Below are 25,123 nucleotides of genomic sequence, written 5' to 3'. Positions count from 1 at the left end.
TATTTCACACAAATGCTCCACTTTTATTTATTTAGAATTTTGTAAATTTTACGGGTTTTACAATCACAGTTTTCATCTTCAAATCATTTTAGAAATCCTTAGAGATCATGAGCTATTTGTCAAATTCTCTAAGTGTGAATTTTGGTTGGATCAGATAATGTTTTTAGGTCATGTAATCTCTAAGGATGGGATTTCAGTAGATCCAGCTAAGGTGAGCAATCTTTCAATAAAATGATAATGTTTGGTTATGAAATTATAAATTTCATTGAAAGTTGATAAATGAATTTTGGTATTTTAATAGGTGAAGGTTGTATTGAATTAAAAGCAACCGAAGAGTGTCATGGACATTCACAGTTTCTTAGGACTTGCTAGATATTATAGGCGGTTTATCTAGGATTTTTCTAAGAATGCCACACCGTTGACCAAGCTGCTTTGAAAGGGTGTGAAGTTTATGTGGACACAGCAGTGCAAGGAGAGTTTTCAGGAGCTTAAGAGAAGGCTTACTACGGCCCCAATACTTACTCTTCCTTCAGGTCATGAAAGCTTTGTTGTTTATAGTGATGCTTCAGGAGTGGGTCTGGGATGTGTCTTAATGCAACATGGAAAGGTAATCGTTTATGCATCCTGTCAGTTGAAGACTCACGAGCAAAACTATCTCATTCATGATATGAAGTTGGCAGCAGTTGTTTTTGCTTTGAAAATATGAAGACATTATCTATATGGGGAGCAATTTGAAGTCTTATCGGACCACAAGAGCCTTAAGTATATCTTCTTGTAGAAGGAGCTCAATATGAGGCAACGTAGGTGGTTGGAACTTCCGAAGGACTATGACTTTTCTATCTCTTATTATCCTAGAAAAGTTAATGTAGTGGTAGATAGCCTAAGCAGGAAAGAGAGTAGAATATCATGTCTCATAAGCAATGAGTGAAAGCTTCTAGAAGATTTCATTCAGTGGAATCCTTTTAGATCAAAGTAGGGCAGGATCAAGATCGCCAGTATAGCTGTTAGAACTGGCCACATAGACTGTATCATTGATAAGCAAAAGGATGATCCATAATTTAGCAAGATGATATCAACCTATCAACAAGATGAGTCGAATCTGCACCTAGAAGAAGATGATAACATATGGTATGGATAGAGATTATGGGTGCCAGATGATCCAGAATTGAAGAAAGAGCTTTTAAAAGAAGCATGTTGATCTAAGTATACCATTCATCTATGCAGCACCAAAATGTTCAAAGATATTTAGATGAATTTTTGGTGGAATGGGATGAAAAGACAGATTGCAAAATATGTTGTTAGATGCTTAGTGTGCTAACAGGTAAGATTGAGCATCAAAAACTTGGAGGACTAATGCAGGATATAGAGATACCCCAGTGAAAGTGGGAGGATATCACCATGGACTTTATGGTGGGATTACCCAAGACCCGACATCAGTATGATGCTATATAGGTGGTTGTAAATTGCTTTACGAAGTCAGCACATTTTTTTTAGTCAGGACTAGTCAGACCTTAGAGAGCCTCGCAGATCTATATATAGATAAGATTGTTAGGTTACATGGGGTACCCGTATCGATCATTTCTGACAAAGATTCGAGGTTTACGTTGAAGTTCTGGGGACAATTGCAGAACGTTTTTGGGACAAAGCTAAAGTTTAGTATGAGCTTTCATCCTCAGACGGATGGCCAGTCAAAGAGGATGATCCAAACACTAGAAGATATGTTTTGGGCTTGTGCATTAGACCGGAAAGATGATTGGAGCAAACACCTAAAGTTAGCAAAATTTGCATATAACAATAACTATCACTCGAGCATAGGTATGGCGTCATATGAGGCATTGTATAGACGATCTTGTAGATCGCCTATTTGTTGGAGTGAGGTTGTTGATCGGTCTATCGAATCTTCAATAGTGCTATAACATTATACCAATCAGGTACATATGATTCACATGAGGCTTTTGACCGCTCAGAGTCGTCAGAAGAGTTATGCAGATGCAAAGCGACGTGAGCTTACTTTCAAAGTTGGAGATCATATATTCGTCAAGGTTTCACCAATCAAGAGTGTATTTTGTTTCAGCAAGAGAGGAAAGCTTAGCCTGAGGTACATGGGACCATTTATGGTTTAAGAGAAGGTTGGAGGAGTGGCATACAAATTTGCACTTCCTCTCCAATTCTCGAATATTCATAATGTATTTCATGTATCGATGTTGAATAAGTATGTGTCAGACCTTACATATATTATATAGTATGAGGATTTGGAAGTGCAGAATGACCTCATGATTGACGAGCACCCGACAGAGATTCTAGACCGACGAGATCAAGTATTGCGAATGAAGGTTAATCCCTTGGTGAAAGTGCATTGGCAACACCACAGAATCGAGGAATGCACTTGGGAACCGGAAGAAGCTATGAAAGAGAAATATTTTAGCTTGTTCGATGAGTAACCCTAGTTAATTTCATGGATAATTTTTTTTTAAAGAGGATAGGATATAATACCTGTGATTTTTCAATAATTATTAAATCGTTATTTATATATTCTATTAATGAAATCAAGAATTTATCTGATTTTCAATTTGAGATTAAAATTATAAATTAAATTGAGTTAATAGTTAAAATAAAATTTAATATAGAATTTAATTAGGCGTGAAATGAGAATGTAATCATACATAAGAATTTAATATGGATTTGGACCTTAAATTAGGTAGTGGATTTAACTAATGGTATTTGGATCTAACCCAATTAGGTTGGCTATACTTCATGACATTTGGATCTAATTAGTGATGAATTGGGTTGGATATAACTCAGGATATTTGGATCCAATCTCATTGGATTAAACCCATAGGGTGGGACATTTACAACAATGTTATTATTGTTTCAATATAAATTTTGATTGATCAGTGCCTGACCTATTAATTTGGAGTTGACATTGATGTTCTTCATTTTAAGGGCTTCAAAATCGACTATCTACATATCTAAATTGGTGTTGATTTGAGTGTTTTATCATCGACCGAAGTTTTTGCCTAATTGTAGGTCAAAATCAACATTTTTGCCATTGACTAAATTTTATTGTTGGTCTGTATAAGTATGATTAAATCTAAGATCACCACAATGATCTGTGTTTCGAGGGCTATAAAATCAACTATTTAAACGTCGAATTCTGTTAAGTCTTTGGGACTGTAGGTCTCCCGGAAGGTTACCATGTCATTAGAGCCTAAGTCAGGGTAAGAAGAACTCACATTTCTTCTCTAGCTTAATCAATTTTGAAATTTAATAAGTTGGAACCCATAATTTATTTACTTATTTATTAATAAAGAAAATTAATAGATATTAATTTCTTATATTAGAGATAAGACTCTTGTCTAGGCTCATCTATAAATAGAGGCCCTTATGATAGGGATGTGCATCTCTTCCTTCTTCTTCCTCAAATCTCCTTCTTCCTCCAAACCATTAAAAAAGTTTAGACCTCCATTAGAGACCTGCAACCACCTTGGTGAATGTCTAATCTAACCCAGAATGAGGTATGAGTAGAAGAAAAAGCGACGGTATCATTACGAAAATCAGGTTTTTGGTAGAGAATCTATAATTTTATGATATTCGCTTTCAGAATGCATTAACATATCCTCTTTTTAATCTAGGTCTTGGATCACCATGTAATCTATGCCTAAAACATCTATGGCTATTAGATGTACATGAAAAATATTTTCGAAAACCCAAAATGGTGTTTTAGAAGATCGGTTTTGAGAAAATGATTTGGAAAAGACCAGTTTTGAATCCCTAAAAAGCAAAAATCATTTGAATAGATAGATCTTCTTTTATTTGATTGTTTGCCATGAATAATGAATGTAGAAGCATGTTTTTGAGTGTTTCTCTATGAATCTTGATACTATAAATATGTTTCTTGCATAGATCTTGGTTAAAAATATGTGAAAATCTCTTTGAAAAAGGTTATGCCAAAAATATTTTAGAGTTTTGATGTTTTATGATAAATAAAGTTAATCTGTCATGTATGGTAGATTAGGATATGTATAAAATGATTTAATAATATATTATTGCATAAATAATCCATGATTCTATGTTATTTTTATGTCTCTTGTGATTCTTGCATAAATGAAATCATATTTGAGATATTCTATGAAGGTTTCATAATTTTGGATTATATTTGTTAATGTTTTAACAAGATTAACCTAAATATGATCATGAATGTATTATATGATATTGTAAATGTGTTTATAGCATCTAAAAATCGTAATTATATGAGTTTCACCATGTTTCTTGTTCTTGCTTAATAGATTTGGCATGTGTTTGGATCTTAGTTATTCAGTCCTCGTTTATTTGTTCTGACCAGTTTCATAAAAAATTTAATATCTTTATAAAAAAAGATCAATAAATAAAAATAAAAATACTAGAATATTCTACACATCGAAGCTTGAATATAGAATCTTTTTTTATCCCATTTGGATCAGTTTCGAGGCTGAAACATCCATTGGAATAGAGCATAGGTTTTCTGCTCTGTCAGTAGGACTGTTCTAACCAAATATTTTGAAAGCTCTAAAACCATAATCAAAACTAGTCAAAATAAATTATGAAAAATCTGGGTGAAAGGTAACATGTATAAAAAGAATTTGTAAAAAGAATTTTGTTAAAAGAGTTTTCTGAAAATCTTGAGAAATTTCTCAAACTTGATTAAATTTCTACAGTTAAAAGGATCTGTATGATATTTTTCTAAATTGGGTTCAGTCATAGAATTTTTCTGATTTTATTACAATGAATTTTGCAATTCTGTTTCTTGAACTATGTTTTTGAGATGATACGACAATCCCATTAAAATTTTGAGAGTTAAATTTGGTACCTATGATTTATTGTGGGTTTTTTAAAATCAGATTAATAGGGATTTGAACTGCACAGTATGGCATGTGTTAATGTCAGGTTATATTTTACTTTTTGCAGTATGTTTGTTGATGCTTAAATGGGATATTGAACTGATATGCATGTTAAATGAATGTATTTCATTATTGATTGTATTGAGCATGCATAAATATCAATGATTGCCCTACCTTGACTGTGTAAATGCATAATAATTACATTATTGTATTGATTTTATGGTAGAGACTAATCAAAAGCATACATGGAGTGTCATGAATATTATTGCATTTAAACCCTGAATATGGTTGCATGTTTACATTGGCATTATTAACAAGAGTGTTAATTATAAAAAAAAACAAAATAAAATTAATTCTCTTGAGCTTATTGAGAGAGCAAACATAATACTGATGGTTCTGTGGGATATTTGACTTACCATGGAAGGTTACTTTTGTCCCCCATCCACAGGATCAGTAACTGGGAGAACTGTCATGATTTGTCCGTGGTGTGGTAGATAAGACTCATGAGAAAAATCTGATATATCAAGATTGTAGGAGTTGAAAACTCTCTTTATAAAATTATATTTTCTCTCTAGAGTATGCACATTTGAAGCATCACGCGGGTTAATAAGACACAATTGTTTGAAAATACAAACCCGAGTCATACTTTCATCCGGTAGAGTCTGTGTTGTACCCACAAACAGATATTGGCAAGTGAAACAAGATTTTGAATTGCATATAAATAAAACATGGCATGCATCATTTAAGCAAAAAAATAATAAGTGAAGATAAGAAGTTATTCATGCATGAAGGATTCACAAGGCTGAAATAGCAAGTTCATGCATATTGTATTTGTTCATGTATTTTGTAAATATTCATATATATGCATAATTTATTGTGTTGATGCAAAACTTAGCATAAGCGAATGTGCATATAACTTATCTGTTATTTTAATTGTTAGTATGATTTTTATGTTATAGTCTGCTAAGATGTGTATGACATGATTCATATATCTGAGGACATATTTGAATGTATTTTAATATCATACATTATGCAAGTATGTTATTGCCTACACAGACTCAGGTTCTCTGACCCCTTTACTTGAATAATTTTTAGGTTTGGAGGAGGCCGAGTTATACTACATTGTTCAGCTGTCCACGAACTTTATTCACTGCCTATTGATGTGGTGGTTTTGGTTTCTTGTATTTTTGAGGGTTTGGTTGGTTTGAACATTGGATTTTAGGAATGGTTCTGTAACTAAACAAATGAATAATATGAACTTTATTTTAATTCAATTCAATTGATGTTGATATACCCAGATTTCTATAATTAGTTAAGTATATGGTTTGATATGGTAACTGTGATAATCTTGATTTGTATATTCTATTGTTTAAAAAAAACGTTTTTCCTGAAATTTTAAGGTTAAAATTTTGGAGCGCGGCAAGATGACTGTTGATTAGATATATTATGCAAAAGATTGGCTTGTACGTGCTGCTGCTTGAGAAGCTCAAGGTGGCTGGTTAAGCCACTAATCTAGCACCAACGTGGTTGCAAGGTTGTTACAACTCGGTTGAGGACACAGGCAGCTTCTGCATGTTGACTTATGTTTGCATTTTGCTAACTAGAAGAGTAGAAGTGGGCTTATAATCATTCGATTGTCGCTAAGTTACAGGTGCCCAACTGTGCAGGTGCCTTACAATTGTATAGCAGCTGAACCCAAGTTTCTACAGTTAATCATTTGATGTAGCTTGAAATAATTGTTTGTTGCTTCTTCGGACATCAACTAATTCCATTCTAGCTATATCCCTGGAAGCACCTTTATTCTCTAAACCAATACATTGCTGAAAGACTGTTGGATATGAGATTATTGTTACTATTTATTATTATATGGAATGCTAGAATCTGCTACCTGCTGATATGCTTCTGCAAGTGGACCTCTACACCTTCAAATTTTTTATAATAAAATGTATGCATCTATTCGACGAATTTCTTCAATCTTTTGTTCAAGCCAATATAAGCGCCTGAAATGCTATCCACTTAGTGGTATTGAACAAGGCGCAGCGGGCTGCATTCTGCACATGGGTGCTTGTCTGAAAGGTGGGGCACTCTCACCTCTGAGTTGTATCATATAGTGGTTTACTTCCCTGTTTGGTAGTTAGCTTAAATCATTTTTTTTTCCATTAGGAACCGAGAAATATCACCATTGGGATCAGGGACCTAATCACGCTGGCTATGCTTCACGTACTTAAGGTAGCTTCAGGGGTTGGCTCAAGAGAACTTAAGGCCCTAGGCGAGGCCTCCAAACGAGACCCTAATTTTTTTTCATTGTACAACAACAACAATAACAACTACGCCTTCATCCCAAAACAATTGGGGTAGGCGATATGAACCAAAAAAGAAAATCATTTTTTTCATTGTACATAAAAATTATATTATTTATTAAAGGAGTTGCACCTTTTTTTCTTAGATTTTTAATATTCTAATTGGGTTTATATATATATATATATACACACACAGAGAGACCAAAAAAACCTAAAATAGTTTAAAAAATATTATCTAAAATCCACATTTCTTATTGCTTTAAAATTCAATTTCAAATGGGAAACCTTTAGCAGTGGTTCACAAGATTTGAGCATGATGCCAAGATAATTCAGTGCATCAGATATAACAAATGTACAGCTGACAGAAGATGGAGTCATGTTGGAAGTCTCGCATCAGGAATGTCTAAGTTGATAGTTCCACAAGGAAACAGTCAAAAGTGCACAGAGGAAGCAGTACAACCTATTTCAATAGGACTAGTCCCACAAATGTAGATCTTTAACCTTGATTTTACTTAAGAATTAAATAACCACCGGATTCGCATGTAACACTCAAGTACCAAGTTACCCACCAAAATCACCACATTATCCTTGATGCTATTACCACCATGAGAATAATTGGGACTTTTATCCTTTTCCAGACAAAATGATTACAGAAATTTTTATTGTTATTTATATTAATAAGCACACTTGTTTGAACTTAGGCCAATTATTTTTTGGTTTAGATATATGGTTACACAATCAGAGAAGCTAATTTGTGACTTTGGCAACGTATATTGCAGATAGGACGCCCCTCCAAAATAGGAGGCCCTAGGCGGTGGCCTCAAACTTCAATGAAGCCAGCCGGCCCTGGGTAGCTTTCCCAATGGTGTAAACTGGCAGCGCACCCCTTGCCTTCAGAGAGTCGCCTTGCTGTAGCACGTTCCTCAGAGCTTTAAATCATTTTATTTTATAGGCTGATAACAAAGTGAGGTTGCTTGTGTTTCTTAGTAGTCATGATATAATCCTTTAAATGGTGGCATTGATAGCGGGGAGGATGGTTGTCATGGTGGGGGAAGTAGATCTACATTTAAACCACGAACAGGACGGAAGATTTCAGGTCTGAATCTCACTACCATCAAGCAGGGAAGATGACCTGATTGAGAGAGAGAGAGAGAGAGAGAGAGAGAGAGAGAGAGAACTCAGGTTAGCTTAACAGTGGTGAGTGGAAGCAGCTTTTTGAAATATAGCCGTAAAAGTGAAGCGGTTAGTTGTAATTTGTCAAATGTAAGTCATGCTTTTGTAGATACAGCAAAAGCTAGGCGCCTTTGTAAATTGTTCTTAAACTTAAATGTATCATCCTCTGGCATGATAATCGTGTTTGGCTTAGATGATGAACTGCTGAGATCAACAAGTCAATATAAAGATTTCTTCATTTTCCACTAATTGCAGCATTTGGTTGTGTAATAGCCAGATTCAGACACTGCTGTTTTATCTTCTTCACATGGTTCTTGTAGTTTTTAAAGCACCAGAATTCAGTTCTTGATGTGGCTCGCATCCATGTAGACAACAATATCAACAGACGATCTTCCATTCTGGCTTTAAGCTTGAAACAGGGCAAGCAAAAAACTAATGTGTTTACAAGCTGGCCCAGCTTGAGGGCATCAGCATAGGCTCAGCTTGAAATTTGGCTAGTCATGTTTTATCCATACAAGACAACAATACCTGACTTTGCTGGGTTGCAAAACAAAATAGGTTTGCTTCACCAGTCATGTTTTATCCATATAAGACAACAATCCCCAACTTTGCTGAGTTGCACAACAATATAGACTTGCATCAAGTGAGTTGCATGTTCAGAGTTACAAATTATTGGTCTAGATTCACCCACGAGTCTGTTCATATTGTCGGAGAGGTTTGTGAACATCACCAAGTGCTGAGTCGTCTCGACTTTGATACCCATGGGTATATACTTCGTTGTGTAACCAGTAAGAGTCTGGCAAACCCCAGCTGTGAAGGAACTAGGACCGTGGTATGCGCAGAGGAGAAACAACAAAAAGGATGAAAGGGTTTTCGGTAAACTACCTGCATCAAGGGGGATAATGCACATTGATTTTTTTCACACAATCTTGTACGCAGGTGCTGGGCTCTTATAGCCTCCTTTGGAGTAACCGTTACCTTCCCGGCATAACAAACGCCGAGTTATGGGCCCTCCACATTCTGCAACAGACCAAAGAATGTGGAATTCCATACCCCACTAATTAAGCCCACAAAAGTGGAAGCAGATCAGGTCATGCTGAAAATGAGCGTTTTTGCTCATGCTGACATAGTGGCCATCCGATTTGCATTTTAAAAAGCTCAAAAGTCAACAAAACCACGTGGCATTCATCCAAAATGCAAACAGACGGTCACGATGTCCGCATGAGCAAAAACGCTCATTTTCAGCATGACCTGATCTGCTTCCCACAAAAGTGGCCCATTTAATTCATGTGTGAGACCCTATGGCTATAGAAGAACTGAATCCTACACTGGATCCAATTCTCATACTAGATCCAACAAGCTGGACTATCCAAGAAGAAAACAAGTAGTGGTCAAGACACGAGATTGCCCCATCATCCTTAATGTCTTGAACACTTGGTACTAAATAGACAGATTTTCTTTTTGTTTTTAGATAACCACTAAATGGATGATTTTAATTACATTTTACTACAGTTATTTAACGAACAAAACATATAAATATCCCTGCTAGCACGGTCCTCAATAGTGTCAATGCGACCATCTCACTTGAATTTCACAAAATTTGATATGAACTTAACATCTTGGTAAAGAAATAGAATACTAACATGTTCTCTAAATAACTAGCAAGCATATAACAAATATGCCTGGAAAAAAAGGCATTGTATACCCCTATGTAACTTTATACACTTGATGCCATCAGCTAATGCTCAAAGGAAGAATAAAGATGATAATCAAAACATACATACACTGCTTAATCTCTTCAAACGGGCCATCCACTGGAAGAATCTAAGCATAAGACACCATAGAGAAGCTCAAGGGACATGTCAGGCATGCTCAGGTTGATCGTCTCCTCTTTGATTTCTTACCCTTTCTCTGTGAAGAATAATCTACAACTTGTTGACTAGTACTTGAAACATATGCCTCCTCCAAATCCTGTGGAAGATACCACATCCTTTTTAATGTGACAAATTCTGATTAGAATAAATTGTGGAAGAAACCATGTTTTTGAGTTTCTTTTAGACTTTTAAGAATCTCAGCTTATATGATAATTTCATGATGCCAAAAGAAGAAATAACGAAAAAGAGAAAAAAAAGAAACAAGACGTATATTCCGCCACTACTTATAGTTGCCAATATTTATTCGAAAAGGGATACAGATAAGCTGCTGAGCCCAGAATTATGATACCCTTGCATGCTTCCTAACTCGCCATTTAGCACGGCTTAAGCTTCTATTTCATGTCATGGGAACAAGATGCATGGAATTAAATTGCCAAGACAGGACTCCTATCCCTTGATAGCTCACCTGGGTGGCTCGTTTGGAAAATTTATATATATATATAGAGAGAGAGAGAGGTTGTTTCTGCACTCACTTCTGGAGCTGGAAAACCAGATCCAGGCTTAGATTTGATTCAGTAGTTCATCACCTTAGCTCAACAAGCACTTAAACAAGTTAAGCCTATGCTGCAAGTGCAATTGATCCAGTTATTTTTATTGCTCTTGAGTGTCAATTCGCCTCATGAGGCTTAACAAGAAGCAGTCTAGCCAATTATTTTGCAATACAAACTATTTGACTCACGAACAACTTAATGAGATACCAAAGTGGTATCTCGGGTATAATTAGACCAGGATTAATTCACTCATAATAGAAAGAGTTTGCAAGACTGCAGTAAATCAAATTACGTTTTCCCTTTCTTTCACCATTGGGATTTTTTTTTCTTTTATGTTTATAATCTTTGATCTATGTAAATTCATGGTATAAAAGAATCTTTTCTGATTACAATCAAATGAGAATTGACTTCATGCCTAGTGCCTTGAAATTATTCAGACTAACAAGTGTACTACTGTGAATTCAACTATGATAACCAAGAACTTTTCCCAATTTTTTGTTTTTTATTGGATCTAAGAAAATGAGAGCCTAAACTCAAACATAAAGTGTGTGAATTTTTGGTGTTCAAGCCAATCTGGAATGAGTTATCAACTAGTCTGTGTGAATATATGCTCATTTGTAACTTTGTTTCTGAGTATGCATCAGTGATGGGTCTAATTATCCTTTTGTGTGCGCCAACTGGGAGTCTGGACAAATATCAATTCTTATGTAGTTAAAAAGTGTGCATGCGTGTGCATACAGAATTAATTATATCAACAGTTTTTAAGAATATGTTTTCAAGTTGATGCTTCATATTCTTGTCAGAAATCTCACAAATTGTAATATAATATCATAACAAAATCCTAGAAGAAAAAGTGAACAAGAAAAAAAGTGTGCACGTGTGCATACAGAATTAATTATATCAACAGGTTTTAAGACTGTTTTCAAGTTAATGCTTCATATTCTTGTCAGAAATCTCACATACTGTAATATAATATCATATCAAAATCCTAGAAGAAACAGTACACAAGAAGTAAGTAGATTTATGAATCTAACGAATTAGTTACAAGAACAATAAGGTGAGTGTCATCAATTGGGGCTAAGAATTTTTAGTACCATGTCACAGAAAACAACTTATTCCCATTTCTCTGCTCTTAAGTGGAATTGGAAAGTGCAATCAATGTGATGAAAATTCAGAGTTTTTACTGCCCATAAACAGTCAAATGGTTTTGGTATGTGAGATGCTTAAGTTGTAATTTTGGTTATTCAGATCTACAGTCATCCTTGAGTTGAACTTTCTGCAGTTTACCCTAGTATCAGTTCATAATCACTTTTTTCCATTTAATCACTCCGTAGCCGGGAGTATTCCAAGCCAATTAAGATGCTAATATAGAAACTTCCAACAGAAAGCAGTCAATAAACAACATTTATCATAACCTGCAACCCACAACCTTCACTGTTCCAAAGGTATTATTGAGGGGTTCCAACTTTTCAGTAAATATAATCCAGTAGAAATGTCATTTAAACACTTAAATGGAATGAAAAGAAGCTAAATGCATGTACCATATGGAAAGAAATTCCAAGTACATGGGAGAATGTCAAAGTCAAACCCATGAATGCTTTAAACACCTCAAATGGTAACTAACCTTGTCTTTCGTCTCATCATCAAAGCTTTCACCAGAATCGGAAGCTAACATCTGAACATCATCCGCTTGCAATGCTTTATTCAGTTTCTTCCGTTTCTCTTCTTCTTTCAACTGTTTAAACCTATTGAAATATATCACAATGAAGTAATGATTCATTTGATGAGTAAAGCCATAAAGATTGTGAGAGAAAATAATAACCTATCTCTAGGAGGGGCCTCAAGGTTGCCAGCCGGTTGTGAAGTAGAGCGCTTTGCCTGCCCTGCACTAATTATGCCACTTGCACCTGCATCAATGACAGGCTTTGCACCACCTAGTTTCCGCAGCCATACTTGTTGCGCTGTACTCAGGACATTATTTGTGAACCTACATTAACAGATCAAAGCAATCATTACATCTGAAGGTAAAATGAACCACAACTGAGAAAAAATTGGATTCGTTGAGAACAAATATATGTTTTTCGCATTTCCCACATCTAGTGAAATGATTGCTTTTGACAACTCATGATTTAGGAAGAACTCTAAAGGAATTCCATAATATGGTAACATATACAAGTGAAGAACGAGATGGTATAAATCCCAAGTTACGAAACAAGCTGAAATACAATAGAGAACCCAATAAGGGTTAACAAGAATACAAAAGAAGTGCACAAGCACTAATCCACCAAGGGATAATACAATCACCAAAAGAGAACAAACTCAAAAGCACAACAAAGGCTACTAAGGGCCAACACATAGCAAAAAAATATAAGTTCTCTTAATAAAATATTTAGAAAGCATTAGAAAATACAAGGGGGAAGACCCCTATTTATAATACAAAGAAGAGAGAGTGGGGGCAGCCCAACTACAACAGCCATATTACATGTAAAACAAAAAGAAAGAAAAAATAAAATAAAAGGAAAAACTGCTTCTACTGTAATGAAAAGAGGCGGAAGCACCAATAGAGCAAATGTCACTCTTAAAGAGTGACCACTAAAGCCAAGAACACAAATACCAAATGTGCACACACAAAAACTCTCAAATATGGAAATGACTTAAAGTCATAAGTTGGATATTATTGAAGAAGAGAAGAGAGAGGGGTATAAAACCCATACATGAGAAGGAGAACACCTCCTCTATTTATAGAGGAGGGAGGCTCTAAAGAAGAGACTACAAGGGGCCTCCCTTGTAGTCGTTGGGAGCTCCAACGGTCAGAAATATGACCGTTGGGGCCCCAACGACTACAAGAGTGGGGCCCCTTGTGGTCATCCTAAAAAAATAAAAAGACAAAAAAGTAAAAAGGAAAAAGAAAAAAGGAAAAAGATAAAAAAGAAAAGGAAAGGTACAATGACATAATTACAATAATACCCCTATCGGGTATTTCAATAAATTAGAATATGTATATATATACATATATGTATACATATACTTGTATATATACGAATGTATATATACAAGTATATGTATATATATATATATTTTTTAACACGCCCCCTCAAACATTACGGGGAGAAGACCGAAAGTTTGCTAAGGAGAAACATGAATCGTGGAGTTGGGAGCGCCTTGGTGAAGAAGTCAGCTAGTTGATGCTCTGAAGTAACATATGGTAATGAGATAGTCCCTCTGAGGTATTCGTCTCGAACATAATGGCAGTCAATTTCAATATGCTTGGTCCGCTCATGAAAGGTGTGATTACTAGCAATGTAAATTGCACTTTTGTTGTCACAGCAGAGCTTGGTGGGAGTAGAAATGGGGACGCCCATGTCAGCAAGGAGACTTCTGAGCCATACGATTTCCATAGTTGTCATTGCCATGGCCCGATATTCAGCTTCAGTGGATGACAGTGAGACCTTCTGCTGTTTCTTGCATCTCCACGAAATGAGGGATTCACCTAAAAAAATACAAAGACCGGTTATTGAGATACGATCATTGGGATTTCCTCCCCAGTCAGCATCAGTAAAAGCAGTTAAGTCAAGAGAGGAGGAAGAGGATAAGAAGAGTCCTTTGGATATAGTATTTTTGATATATCTGACAATTCTCAATACGGCTGCCATATGAACTGAAGTAGGTGCATGCTGAAACTGGCTTACTGCATGAACCGCATGAGCAATGTCAGGACGTGTGATGGATAGATAGGTGAGAGATCCGATTAATTGACGGTAGGGGGTTGGATCCTCGAGAAGAACACCATCTTCAAGTCTCAGTTTTGCATTAATGACTTCAGGAGTCTCAACTTTCTTTTCATCAGATATTCCTGATTTGGCACAAATTTCAGCAGCTAATTTCATCTGAGATAAGATGTATCCTCGCGGGGAATAAGCCACTTCAATCCCTAAAAAATATCTCAAATAACCAAGGTCAGACATATCAAAAGTGTCTTTTAACATGGTCTTTACATTATCTACTCCCTTTATGTCATTCCCAGTGATGATCATATCATCAACATAAAGCAGAAGCATAATAATGGAGTCACCTGTCCTTTTAACAAAAAGAGCAGTGTCAGTATAACAAGAAGAAAAACCTAAATTTATTAATACATTACTAAACCTATCATACCAAGCTTTAGGAGCTTGCTTAAGACCATATAAGGCCTTTTTTAATTTCAAAATTTTTCTATTTAAATCCATACCCGGAGGCGGTTCCATATATACTTCTTTATTTAAATTATCATTCAAAAAGGCATTTTTGACATCTAGTTGAAAGATTGGCCATTTTTTAACTGCGGCTATAGCAATGAGAGCTCGAACACTAGTCATTCGAGCAACGGGGGCAAAGGTTTCATCATAATCTACCCCATACTCTTGGGCATATCCCTTGGCTACCAACCTAGCCTTATATCTTTCCAATGAACCATCACTCTTAGTTTTCACTTTAAAAACCCATCTACATCCAATGGGTTTCTTGTCATTGGGAGGATCAATGATTTCCCAAGTTTGTGCCTTTTTAAGGGCATTAAGTTCAAGTTGCATAGCATCATTCCAATGAGCATATTGCTTAGCATCATTGTAATGAGATGGTTCATGAAAGGAGTGAAGAGCAAGTAGACATGCTCGAAAATTAGGCGAAAAAGAGTCATAAGAAACAAATCTATTTGATATTTTAGAAATCCGATTTGACCTTCTTTGAGAAGTCTCTTCGATGGAGTCATTTTGGGAAAATCTTTCAAGGGCACAAGGAGGATTCCTTTCATTCCTTCTAGAGTAGACTTGTATTTGTCTTGAAACATTTTGTTCTAAGTTTTGATCATCGCTTGGATGTTCAACAAGATCTTCACTAAGGGATTCATTAGGATCAATATGATCATCTTTAGGCAATAAGTCAAATAAGAATGAATAATCAATATTTTCATTTGGTTGGTGCGAAAAACCACTTTCCTCTTCAAGAAATGTGACATCTTTAGAGATATAAGGCTTGTTTTTAAGTATGTCAAAACATCGATATCCTTTTTGTTTTTCGCCATATCCCAAAAAAATGCATTCAATAGCCCTAGGGGAAAGTTTATCATTCTTGTGGGTTAAAACAAAACATTTACATCAAAAAATTCTTAGTCTTTTATAATCGGGAGACATATTGTAAAGTTTTTCAAATGGAGAAAGATTTTTCAAGGAGGACGAAGGAGTTCTATTGATAAGATATGAAGAGGTTAGAACCGCTTCGGCCCAAAAAGATTTTGGAATGTTTCTTGAGATTAATAACGTTCTTGTAGTCTCTATTATGTGCCTATGCTTTCTTTCCGCAAGGCCATTTTGTTGCGGAGTGTTGGGACAAGAACGTTGGTGAAAAATTCCATTTTCTTTCAAATAGGTTTGAAAATCATTGGACATATATTCGCCTCCCGAATCGGATCTAAGAATAGATAGATTTCCCAAAAATTGGTTTTTGACCATTGCATGAAATTCTTTAAAAAAGGAAAAAACTTTGGATTTACGACTTAGGAAGTAAATCCATGTGAATCGAGTAAAATCATCAATAAATACCACGTAATACGAAAAACCACCTTTAGACAAAATAGGGGAAGGTCCCCACACATCGGAATGAATAAGTTCAAATGGCCGAGTGGTAAAGTAACTTCTTTGTGGAAATGAAATAGCTTTAGATTTCCCAAAAATGCAATCTTTACAAGTCATGTGATTGTCTTTACAAGTATTGTTCAAAAACGGAAAAAGAGACATTTTTACAAAATTTGGATGGCCAAGTCTCTCATGCCATATTCCAATACTTTTGTCCTTTACAAGATTGCACGATGGCTTAGATGGAAGAGTCAAAAAATCCATAAAATAGAGGTCACCCCTTCTATGGCCTTGCCCAATCAGCTTCCCTGACTGGAGATCCTGCACGGTGCAATCCTTGGGTGAGAAAGAGACTTGGCGTCCATGATCGGTAATTTGAGATACGGAAAAAAGGTTTAAATTTATTTTAGGAACGATTCTTACTTTAGGAACAAAAAAGTTTTTAAAATTAAGGGATCCAATACTTTCAATTTTTAATGATGTACCATCGGTCGTTGAAACACAAGAAGATATAGGTTCGGAAAAAACATTTGAAAGAGAATTTTTATGAGATGTCATATGAAAAGAAGCACCGGAGTCTAGTATCCACATACCTGGAGGAGATGAAGAGTAGGCAATGGCGGCCCCGGATGTTGAAGGAGAAGCCTTGAGTAGATGTTGGAGAACTTCGGAGATGTGATTTAGAGTTTCTTTGATATCTCCTTCTTTGGTGCTTTCTTCCTTCTTTGGAGAATCTTCTCCAACCGCGGCAACTTTTCCTTTAAGCTTTGGGCAAACCGGTCTTATGTGCCCCGGTTCATTACAATAATGGCATATAATCCCCTTTCTAGGTCCATAGTTATTTTTGTTAAAGTGGGGAGGTCTATATGCTTTAACATTAGATCCGGGCCTAGTAACGGCCAAAACATCATCACCCTTAATGCTCAAACCAAGTCGAGTCTCTTCTTGACATATCTCGGCAAGGGCATCTTCAATAGGTAGGGCTTTGCTTCTATGGAAAAGAGATGCCCTTACTTGTTCAAATTCCGGGCGAAGGCCATGAAGGAATTGAAAAAAGTGCTCATTTTCAATTTGTTCCCTTCTTAGCTCAATATCTTGTGGAGCAACCCACTTAGGCTCAAGAAGAACAAGCTCATCCCAAAGGGGGGTTAGAGAGCTAAAGTAGTCCCGGACACTCATGTCCATTTGTTTGGTAGAACGGATTTTCTCTTGACAAAAAAATTGTCGAGCAAGATCCTTTTGGGTATACATACTCTTAAGGAAAAAACAAGCCTCATTGGCCCTTCTAAATTTGGCAATATTAGCACAATTTTTAAGATCTACATTATTCATAAACCATGCCAAAATTTTGGCGTGGTTACTTTCCCAATCCTCAATTTTGGATTGATGTTCATTAATGGCTTTGATGCGCTCATCGCCATCTAAAGCCTTCTCAATCTCATTTTCAATTTTGGTGAGAACAAGAGAGGGTTCGGGAGTAGTTCCCATAACAAAACCCCAAAGTTTCTTACCTCTTAGGTGATTTTCCATAGCGGAGGCCCACATGAGGTAGTTGGACCCATTTAGCTTAAAAGAGAGCTCCACTTTAGAGTCACGTTCCATCGGCACCAAATATTCTTCTCTTCTTCAAAAACTTTGAGAGGCACGCGTTCCAAGATGATAAAAGAGAAGCCCAATCACCAACCGAGCTCTGATACCATGTAATGAAAAGAGGCGGAAGCACCAATAGAGCAAATGTCACTCTTAAAGAGTGACCACTAAAGCCAAGAACACAAATACCAAATGTGCACACACAAAAACTCTCAAATATGGAAATGACTTAAAGTCATAAGTTGGATATTATTGAAGAAGAGAAGAGAGAGGGGTATAAAACCCATACATGAGAAGAAGAACACCTCCTCTATTTATAGAGGAGGGAGGCTCTAAAGAAGAGACTACAAGGGGGCTCCCTTGTAGTCGTTGGGAGCTCCAACGGTCAGAAATATGACCGTTGGGGCCCCAACGACTACAAGAGTGGGGCCCCTTGTGGTCATCCTAAAAAAATAAAAAGACAAAAAAGTAAAAAGGAAAAAGAAAAAAGGAAAAAGATAAAAAAGAAAAGGAAAGGTACAATGACAAAATTACAATAATACCCCTATCGGGTATTTCAATAAATTAGAATATGTATATATATATATACATATATGTATACATATACTTGTATATATACGAATGTATATATACAAGTATATATATATATATATATATATATATATATTTTAACACTAGGTTGACACCTATTATAGGAGTAAAATGACTGAAATACCCCTGATGGGTATATATATATAACACTTCCCCTCAAACATACAATGTGATCATCGAAAGTTTGCCAAGAAGAAATAAAAAATGAGGTGAAGGCAAGGTCTTAGTGAAAATTCGCCAACTGACATTCCGAAGTCACATAAGGCAATTATATAGTCTCTCGCAAACTTTCATCTCGGACATAGTGGCAGTCCATCTCTATTATATGCTTGGTTCTTTCATGGAAGGTGTGGTAGCTTGCAATATAAATAACACTCATTGTCATAACATGTTTTCAAAGGACTAGAGATAACTAAGCCCATATCTTTGAGAAGACTGCTCAATCAGATAATTTGCATAGTAGTTATTGTCATGACTCAGTTTCAGCTTCGATGGATGATAGAGAGACCTTATGTTACTTCTTACACCTCCAAGATTTAAGAGAGTCTATTAAAAACACACAATGACCAATAGTTGAGACTATCATTAGGATTACCTCCTCAGTTTGCATCAGTATAAACAATTAAATCTAAAGAAGAAGATGATAGAAATAACCCTTTGGTTATATAATTTTTGATATATCTGACAATTCATAGAACACTAATATGCACCGTAGATGGTGCACGCTGAAATTGAATGGCTAAGAAGCGCATGAGAAATGTTTGATCTGGTGATGGATAAGTAAGTCAAATATCCAATCAGTTGTCGGTATGGAGTTGGATCTTCAAGAAAAGTTTCAACTTCCAGTCTTAATTTTGCATCTACAACTTTCAGCGTGTCAACTTTCTTATCATCAGAAATTCTAGATTTTGCAATAATATCTGTAGTGAGCTTTATTTAAGATAATATATGTCCTCTACGTGAATAAGCTACTTTAATACCTAAAAAATATCTTAAAGAACCAAGGTCAGACATATCAAAATATTTTTTTAAGAATATTTTAAATTTCATCAATTCCCTTTTTGTCACTCCCTATAATAATCATATCATCAACATATAGCAAAAGTATAACAAATATCATGTTAAGATAAATGTATCGGTATACATATATGTATATATATATATACATCTTCTTACATATAGTATGTATGTGTGCATATATATATATTTATATATATATACAAAATATATATATATAGCTTAGTCAACCTAGGTTGACTTGGAGGCTAGTCCAACAGCTAGAAGGGCCTTCTTCTTCCCTTTAACTCCTCTCTCTTCTCAACTTGTTGGGTCTCTCTCTCTCTCTCTCTCTCTCTCTCTATCTATCTATCTATATATCTATATATATATATATATATATATATATATATATATATGGGTGGGTGACTTTGTAAGTGAAAGAGTGATGGGTAGTTTCTTCGGTTTTGAGTGTTTGTAGTAAGGCTCTTTTGTAATTTTTCATTTTTTTTATATTATTTGAATTTCATCCTTAATGAAATTGTTTATTTTTAAGTCTTGTGTTTTATGGGTATTTCTATTGTGAATGTGTGTTTAATTACATTGTATTCTTGGCCCATGGGATGTATTCCGGAGTGCATTGGGATTCATGCCATTTCATGACATGGTATCAGAGCGAGACATCATGGTCTTGGAAATGATTTGTATTAAATGAATGGAATGAATTCAAGGATTTCACATTCTGATATGTATCTTTGGCTTCTTGATTTTCATATGTATGGTAAGTATTCTTTTAAAAAAAGAGTTATGTTAAACAAATATTTTTGAAGTATGTAGAAATTGTTGTTTTTTGATATATGAAATATATGTTTTAGATTATGAATGTGTAGTGAAAAACTATATTTTGCAAAAATATATAAGCTCTTGTACACTTATTTCATTGAATAAAATTATATTTTCTTTATATTGTGTGCATTCCCTTTGTGGGATTTGTGAGTGTGCTTCTTGGAGAACACTTTTATTGTTATCCGCTCAAGTTGAAGTTGGTGGATTCTTAGTTCGTGATTGAAGACTCGCTTGAATCGCTTCTTTAAATATTATGTATTTTGTAAAATACTAAAATTCATATTTGAATGTCTATTAACGTATGTATGGACTATCTTTGGAATTTTTTAATATATTATGATATAAACATAAATTTTATCTTAGATCTATTTTTAATAAAGTCCTATCACCACTTGAATATGTTATTTGAGCCATATTGTTCTATTAAGTAAGATTATTTTCAAATGATATGTGTTTGATTAAGGCCTTCTTTAGGTATATGCCTTAAGAAGTCTTTATTGAATTGCATAAACATGATTTGTTATCATATAATAAATGTGTTCATCTTAGTGGTTTCTCTCTTGCGTATTGATATCTTGCATCATACTTATTGGAGAGTGTTACATTGTGAGAAAAAACTCTTGTTTGATGTGACCATATATATGTGGATCTTTATGGCTCTTTGGGAGTTTTTTATTAATAACATCTATATTGTTTTTATGTTTCTTCTTCCTCTCTGTGAGGATTGGGTATAGCCCTTAGTTGGCTCTTTGTATCTTAGCCACTAGTGGCTTTCTATTTGTGTCATTGTGCACTAGTGCACTCAAGATTTTATAGCTCTTTGGGAATCTCCATATAATTGCCTTCAATTGCCTCATAGTAGTGTTAAAATGTAAAATGTATCATATATAATATATATAATAATATTATTATATTATATTATTATTATATATATTTTTAATATATTTTTTATTTTCTTTCTCTTTTCTTTTTATTTATTATCTAGTTCATTTAGAACTAGATATTATAATCTAGTCAAGTCCCAACTAGGACTTGACTAGAATATAGTCGTTGGACCTAGTCCAACAGCTATATTTAGAGTCGTTTGACTAAGTCCAACGACTCTCAAGGAGAGCTCTTCACTCCTCTCCCTCTTGTATAAATATGGGTCATCCCCCTTCATTGTATCTCAATGGTTTTCAAGCATTTTTTGTGAAGAATTAAAATTTTATTATTTTAGTGTGTTCTTCCATTTTTACCCTTTTATGGATTGTGATTGAGGTGTCTCCAATAGACACTCTTTTGAAGGTTTATCGTGCTTTTGAGGAAGACCACCATTTCATTACAAGTAGACTTATGATCCATGCACAGGGACTCGGCATAGAGGCCTGCCGCACTTGCGTCGCGTCTCAAGATTTTATAGCTCTTTGGGAATTTTCATATGATTGTCTTTAATTGCCTCATAGTAGCATAGAGGCCGCTGCACCCGCGTCACGTCTCAAGATTTTATAGCTTTTGGGGAATTTCCATATGATTGTCTTTAATTGCCTCATAGTAGACTTATGATCTATCACAAAGACTCAACATAGAGGCCACCGCACTCGCGTCGACGCGACGTGGGTGTCGATATGGCACCCAGTGCGGTCAACGTGATCCTAGGTGTGGTCAACCCGCACCCAGGATTATTTAAAAATATTTAAAATTTTATTCCAATGTCAACCGCGTATTTTACAAAGTTTTTGTGTATTAAATGCTTTGAGCCACATACATTTTTTTATTGTTTTTACTTTTTACAAAGCTTTGTCATAAAAAGCTGAGCCATATACTTTTTACAGAGTCATAAAAGATGCTTCACTTTAAAAATATTTAAAGTTTTGTCCCAATGTAAGCACAAAATGTTGTGCATTAAATGCTCTGAGCTGTACATATATCCTTTTACTAGGCATGTACATTCTTTTATACTTTTTACAGAACTTTGTTATAAATGCATTAATAAAAAAAGTAAAAACTGCATTGGAATGGATTTCTGTATTAAATGGGGAGAGGTTGGATCTAATTTCAAGCAATTATTTTATTATTGAATAGTTGAATCCTCTGGTAACCCGATTAGGTTACATACCCGATTAACTAATTGGATCCCGATTCAGTACGAATTTTCTGCATCTGAATTTGGATCCTATTTTTTATTATTTCTGATGAAAACAGGTTTTTTAATTAGGAGCTTGCTTTATGGATAAGTTACATATATATTAAAATATAAAATATATATGCATATACTTGAATATATATATATATATATATATATGTATGTATATATATATATATGTATATATATACATACTCTTCGTAATACAAGAGTATATATATGTATATGTATATATATAAATATATATTTAAAGTATATACGTATATCTTTGTAATCTTTATTTTTTTTATTTTTTTTTATTTCTTTTTCTTTTTATTTCTCTTCTTTTTTGTCTTTTCCTTAAGAGTCACTAGTTGACTATCACTGTAATGTCTGGCTAACTGGCTATATACAATCAACAGTCAATATTTGACTGTTGACAGAGTTGTTGGGCTGTTCCCAAAGGCTCTAATGAATAGCCCAACAGCTATCTCAAGTGAGCAGATACTTTATAAATAAGGGCCATTTGTGCCCATTGTAAAATATGTTTTGTAGAGGGTTTTTCCTCATATGTATATTGAGATTGAAATGCTTTTTATGCACTCTTTTATATTTGTTTCGTGAAGCATTTATATGCTGTTTTTTGTTCTAGCATATTCGGTGAATGTATGTATTATCAAGTTATTTGAAAACTTGATTATTTGTAAGTCTCTTCACATGGTATCAGAGCTTGGTTTATAATCAACCGTGCATTGGTGAGTTGCCTCGTAAAGCGTGCTTGCTCTCATTCGTGGTGGTGATTCTCTTCTCTCTTTGTAATTCATCATGGGTGAATTTTTTCCACACAATACAAGCAACTCCAACTTTATTCTGCCATTCAAACTAGAATGAAGCAACTATAACATTTGGGCGGGATACTTGGAGACATTCATAAAGGGTCAAGATTTGTGGGGTTTCGTAAGAGGTATTATTCTTGAACCTACTCCCAAAATTACATTAAGTGAAAATGGTGTGTAGACTAGTCTTAAAGAAAGGAACAAAGCTATGAAAGAATACTACAAAAAATTAGATGAATGAGACATGAAAAATGCCAAAATTCTTTCATGGATGCTAAGTAGAGTTAAGACGAAAATTGCCTCAAACCTTTTATGTTACAAAAAGGTTAATGAAGCATGAAAATATCTTAGAGGTATGTTTACCAAAAAAGATATGTCTCACAAGTATTATCTCTAAGAAAAAGTTAGAAATATCAAACAAGGAGATAAGAATGTAAGAGATTATTTTATAGAGTTATTCTCCATTTGGACCCAACTTGCCCATTTTGAACCCAAATGGGAAGGGAAGTGTATAAAAATGTGAAGAGTTCAAGTTAAAGAAGATAGATTCTTTGTTTTTCTCTATAGTTTGAAACCCCAGTTTGAACAAACAAGAGCCTCTTTTCTATCATCCTCGTTACCACCTCCTATTCATGAGATTCTCATAAACTTAGTGGAGAAGAAACTAGACTAAACATGAGTAAGAATATTAGTGTGATTGCTACTTTTAGCAATGAACAAGAAGAGAATTGCGCACTTACTGCATCCAAACAAGGACATTATATCAAGCCATATAAACCTCCTCATTTTGGTAAGAATAAAGGAGAATCAAAAATCATTTGTCATAACTATAATGAGCCTGGTCATATTAGGCCTCAATGTCCTAGATACAAATATAGGTCTCAAGAGAAATGTGTTATCGCTGCACCATCAAAACAAGATGAGGATACTCTGAATCTCAAGGATCTTACCAAATCATTATTTCAACTGACGAAAGCATTGCAACCATTGCTTAAAGGATCTACCTCAGGAGCGGCCATTGCATCCTCTTCTACTCTTAGTACGTGCTCTTGGCTTCTTGATTCTATAGCTTCATTTCATATGACCCCACACAGGTCTATTTTATCCGAATGTCAACCTAATTCAAATGCATCCTTTGTTTCCACTGCCGATGGCACTGCATTGGAAATATAAGGTGTTGAAACTTTTGAAAATGATTTGTCAAAAACAACAAATTTTACATTCCAAAAATAAGACTTATACCCAAACTTCATCTTAACCTACTTTCAGTTTCTCAAATCTCAAATCATGGACATGATGTCATTTTCTCACCAAATAAATGTTGGGTGCAGAATCGTCAATCCGGGAAATTGATTGGAGAAGGTTCTAGGCAAGGAGATCTCTATTACATGGATTTTCTTTGTATTCCAAAGGAATCATTTTGTAACACTACCCAAATAAAAGATATACGTCCTTGGCATCATAGACTTGGGCACCCAAATATAAGAAAATTAATTTTTGTACCTATTACCAAGAACCTTTGTGAAGATAATTTTGAATGTAAAGAATGTTTACTTGGTAAAATGAGAGTCTTGCCTTATGATCAAAGAACCTTTTACTCATCGATGCCTTTTAAATTAGTTCATTCGGATATGTGGGGTCCTGCTCCCGTAACCTCTAAAGGAGGATTCTCCTACTATGTTGTGTTTATCGATGACTTCACTAGATATTGTTGGATTTACTTTCTTAAGTTTAAATCTAATGTATTTGCAACCTTTAAAATATTCCATAACATGA

At 34.9% G+C, this 25,123-nt stretch overlaps 1 protein-coding gene across 1 annotated transcript in view; it reads right to left on the bottom strand.

Annotated features, from left to right (window-relative positions):
- Positions 1–9,911: 9,911 nt before the first annotated feature.
- LOC149821248 (inner membrane protein PPF-1, chloroplastic-like) overlaps positions 9,912–25,123 on the bottom strand; it is a 37,197-nt gene continuing 21,985 nt past the window's right edge. Inside the window, exons 9-11 of the mRNA XM_089982122.1 lie at positions 12,598–12,762; positions 12,400–12,520; positions 9,912–10,321 (exon numbers count right to left, since the gene is read on the bottom strand). Of these exons, the coding sequence (XP_089838248.1) occupies positions 10,223–10,321; positions 12,400–12,520; positions 12,598–12,762 (385 nt within the window). The 3' untranslated portion in view covers positions 9,912–10,222. The remainder of the gene's footprint in view (positions 10,322–12,399; positions 12,521–12,597; positions 12,763–25,123) is intronic.

The sequence above is a fragment of the Nuphar pumila genome, chromosome 12, assembly GCF_984573655.1.
Source record: "Nuphar pumila chromosome 12, dmNupPumi1.hap1.1, whole genome shotgun sequence".
In the NCBI taxonomy this organism is placed as follows: domain Eukaryota; kingdom Viridiplantae; phylum Streptophyta; class Magnoliopsida; order Nymphaeales; family Nymphaeaceae; genus Nuphar; species Nuphar pumila.
The sequence above is the reverse complement of the archived record's forward strand: the minus strand, read 5'-3'. Positions and strand labels throughout refer to the sequence as shown.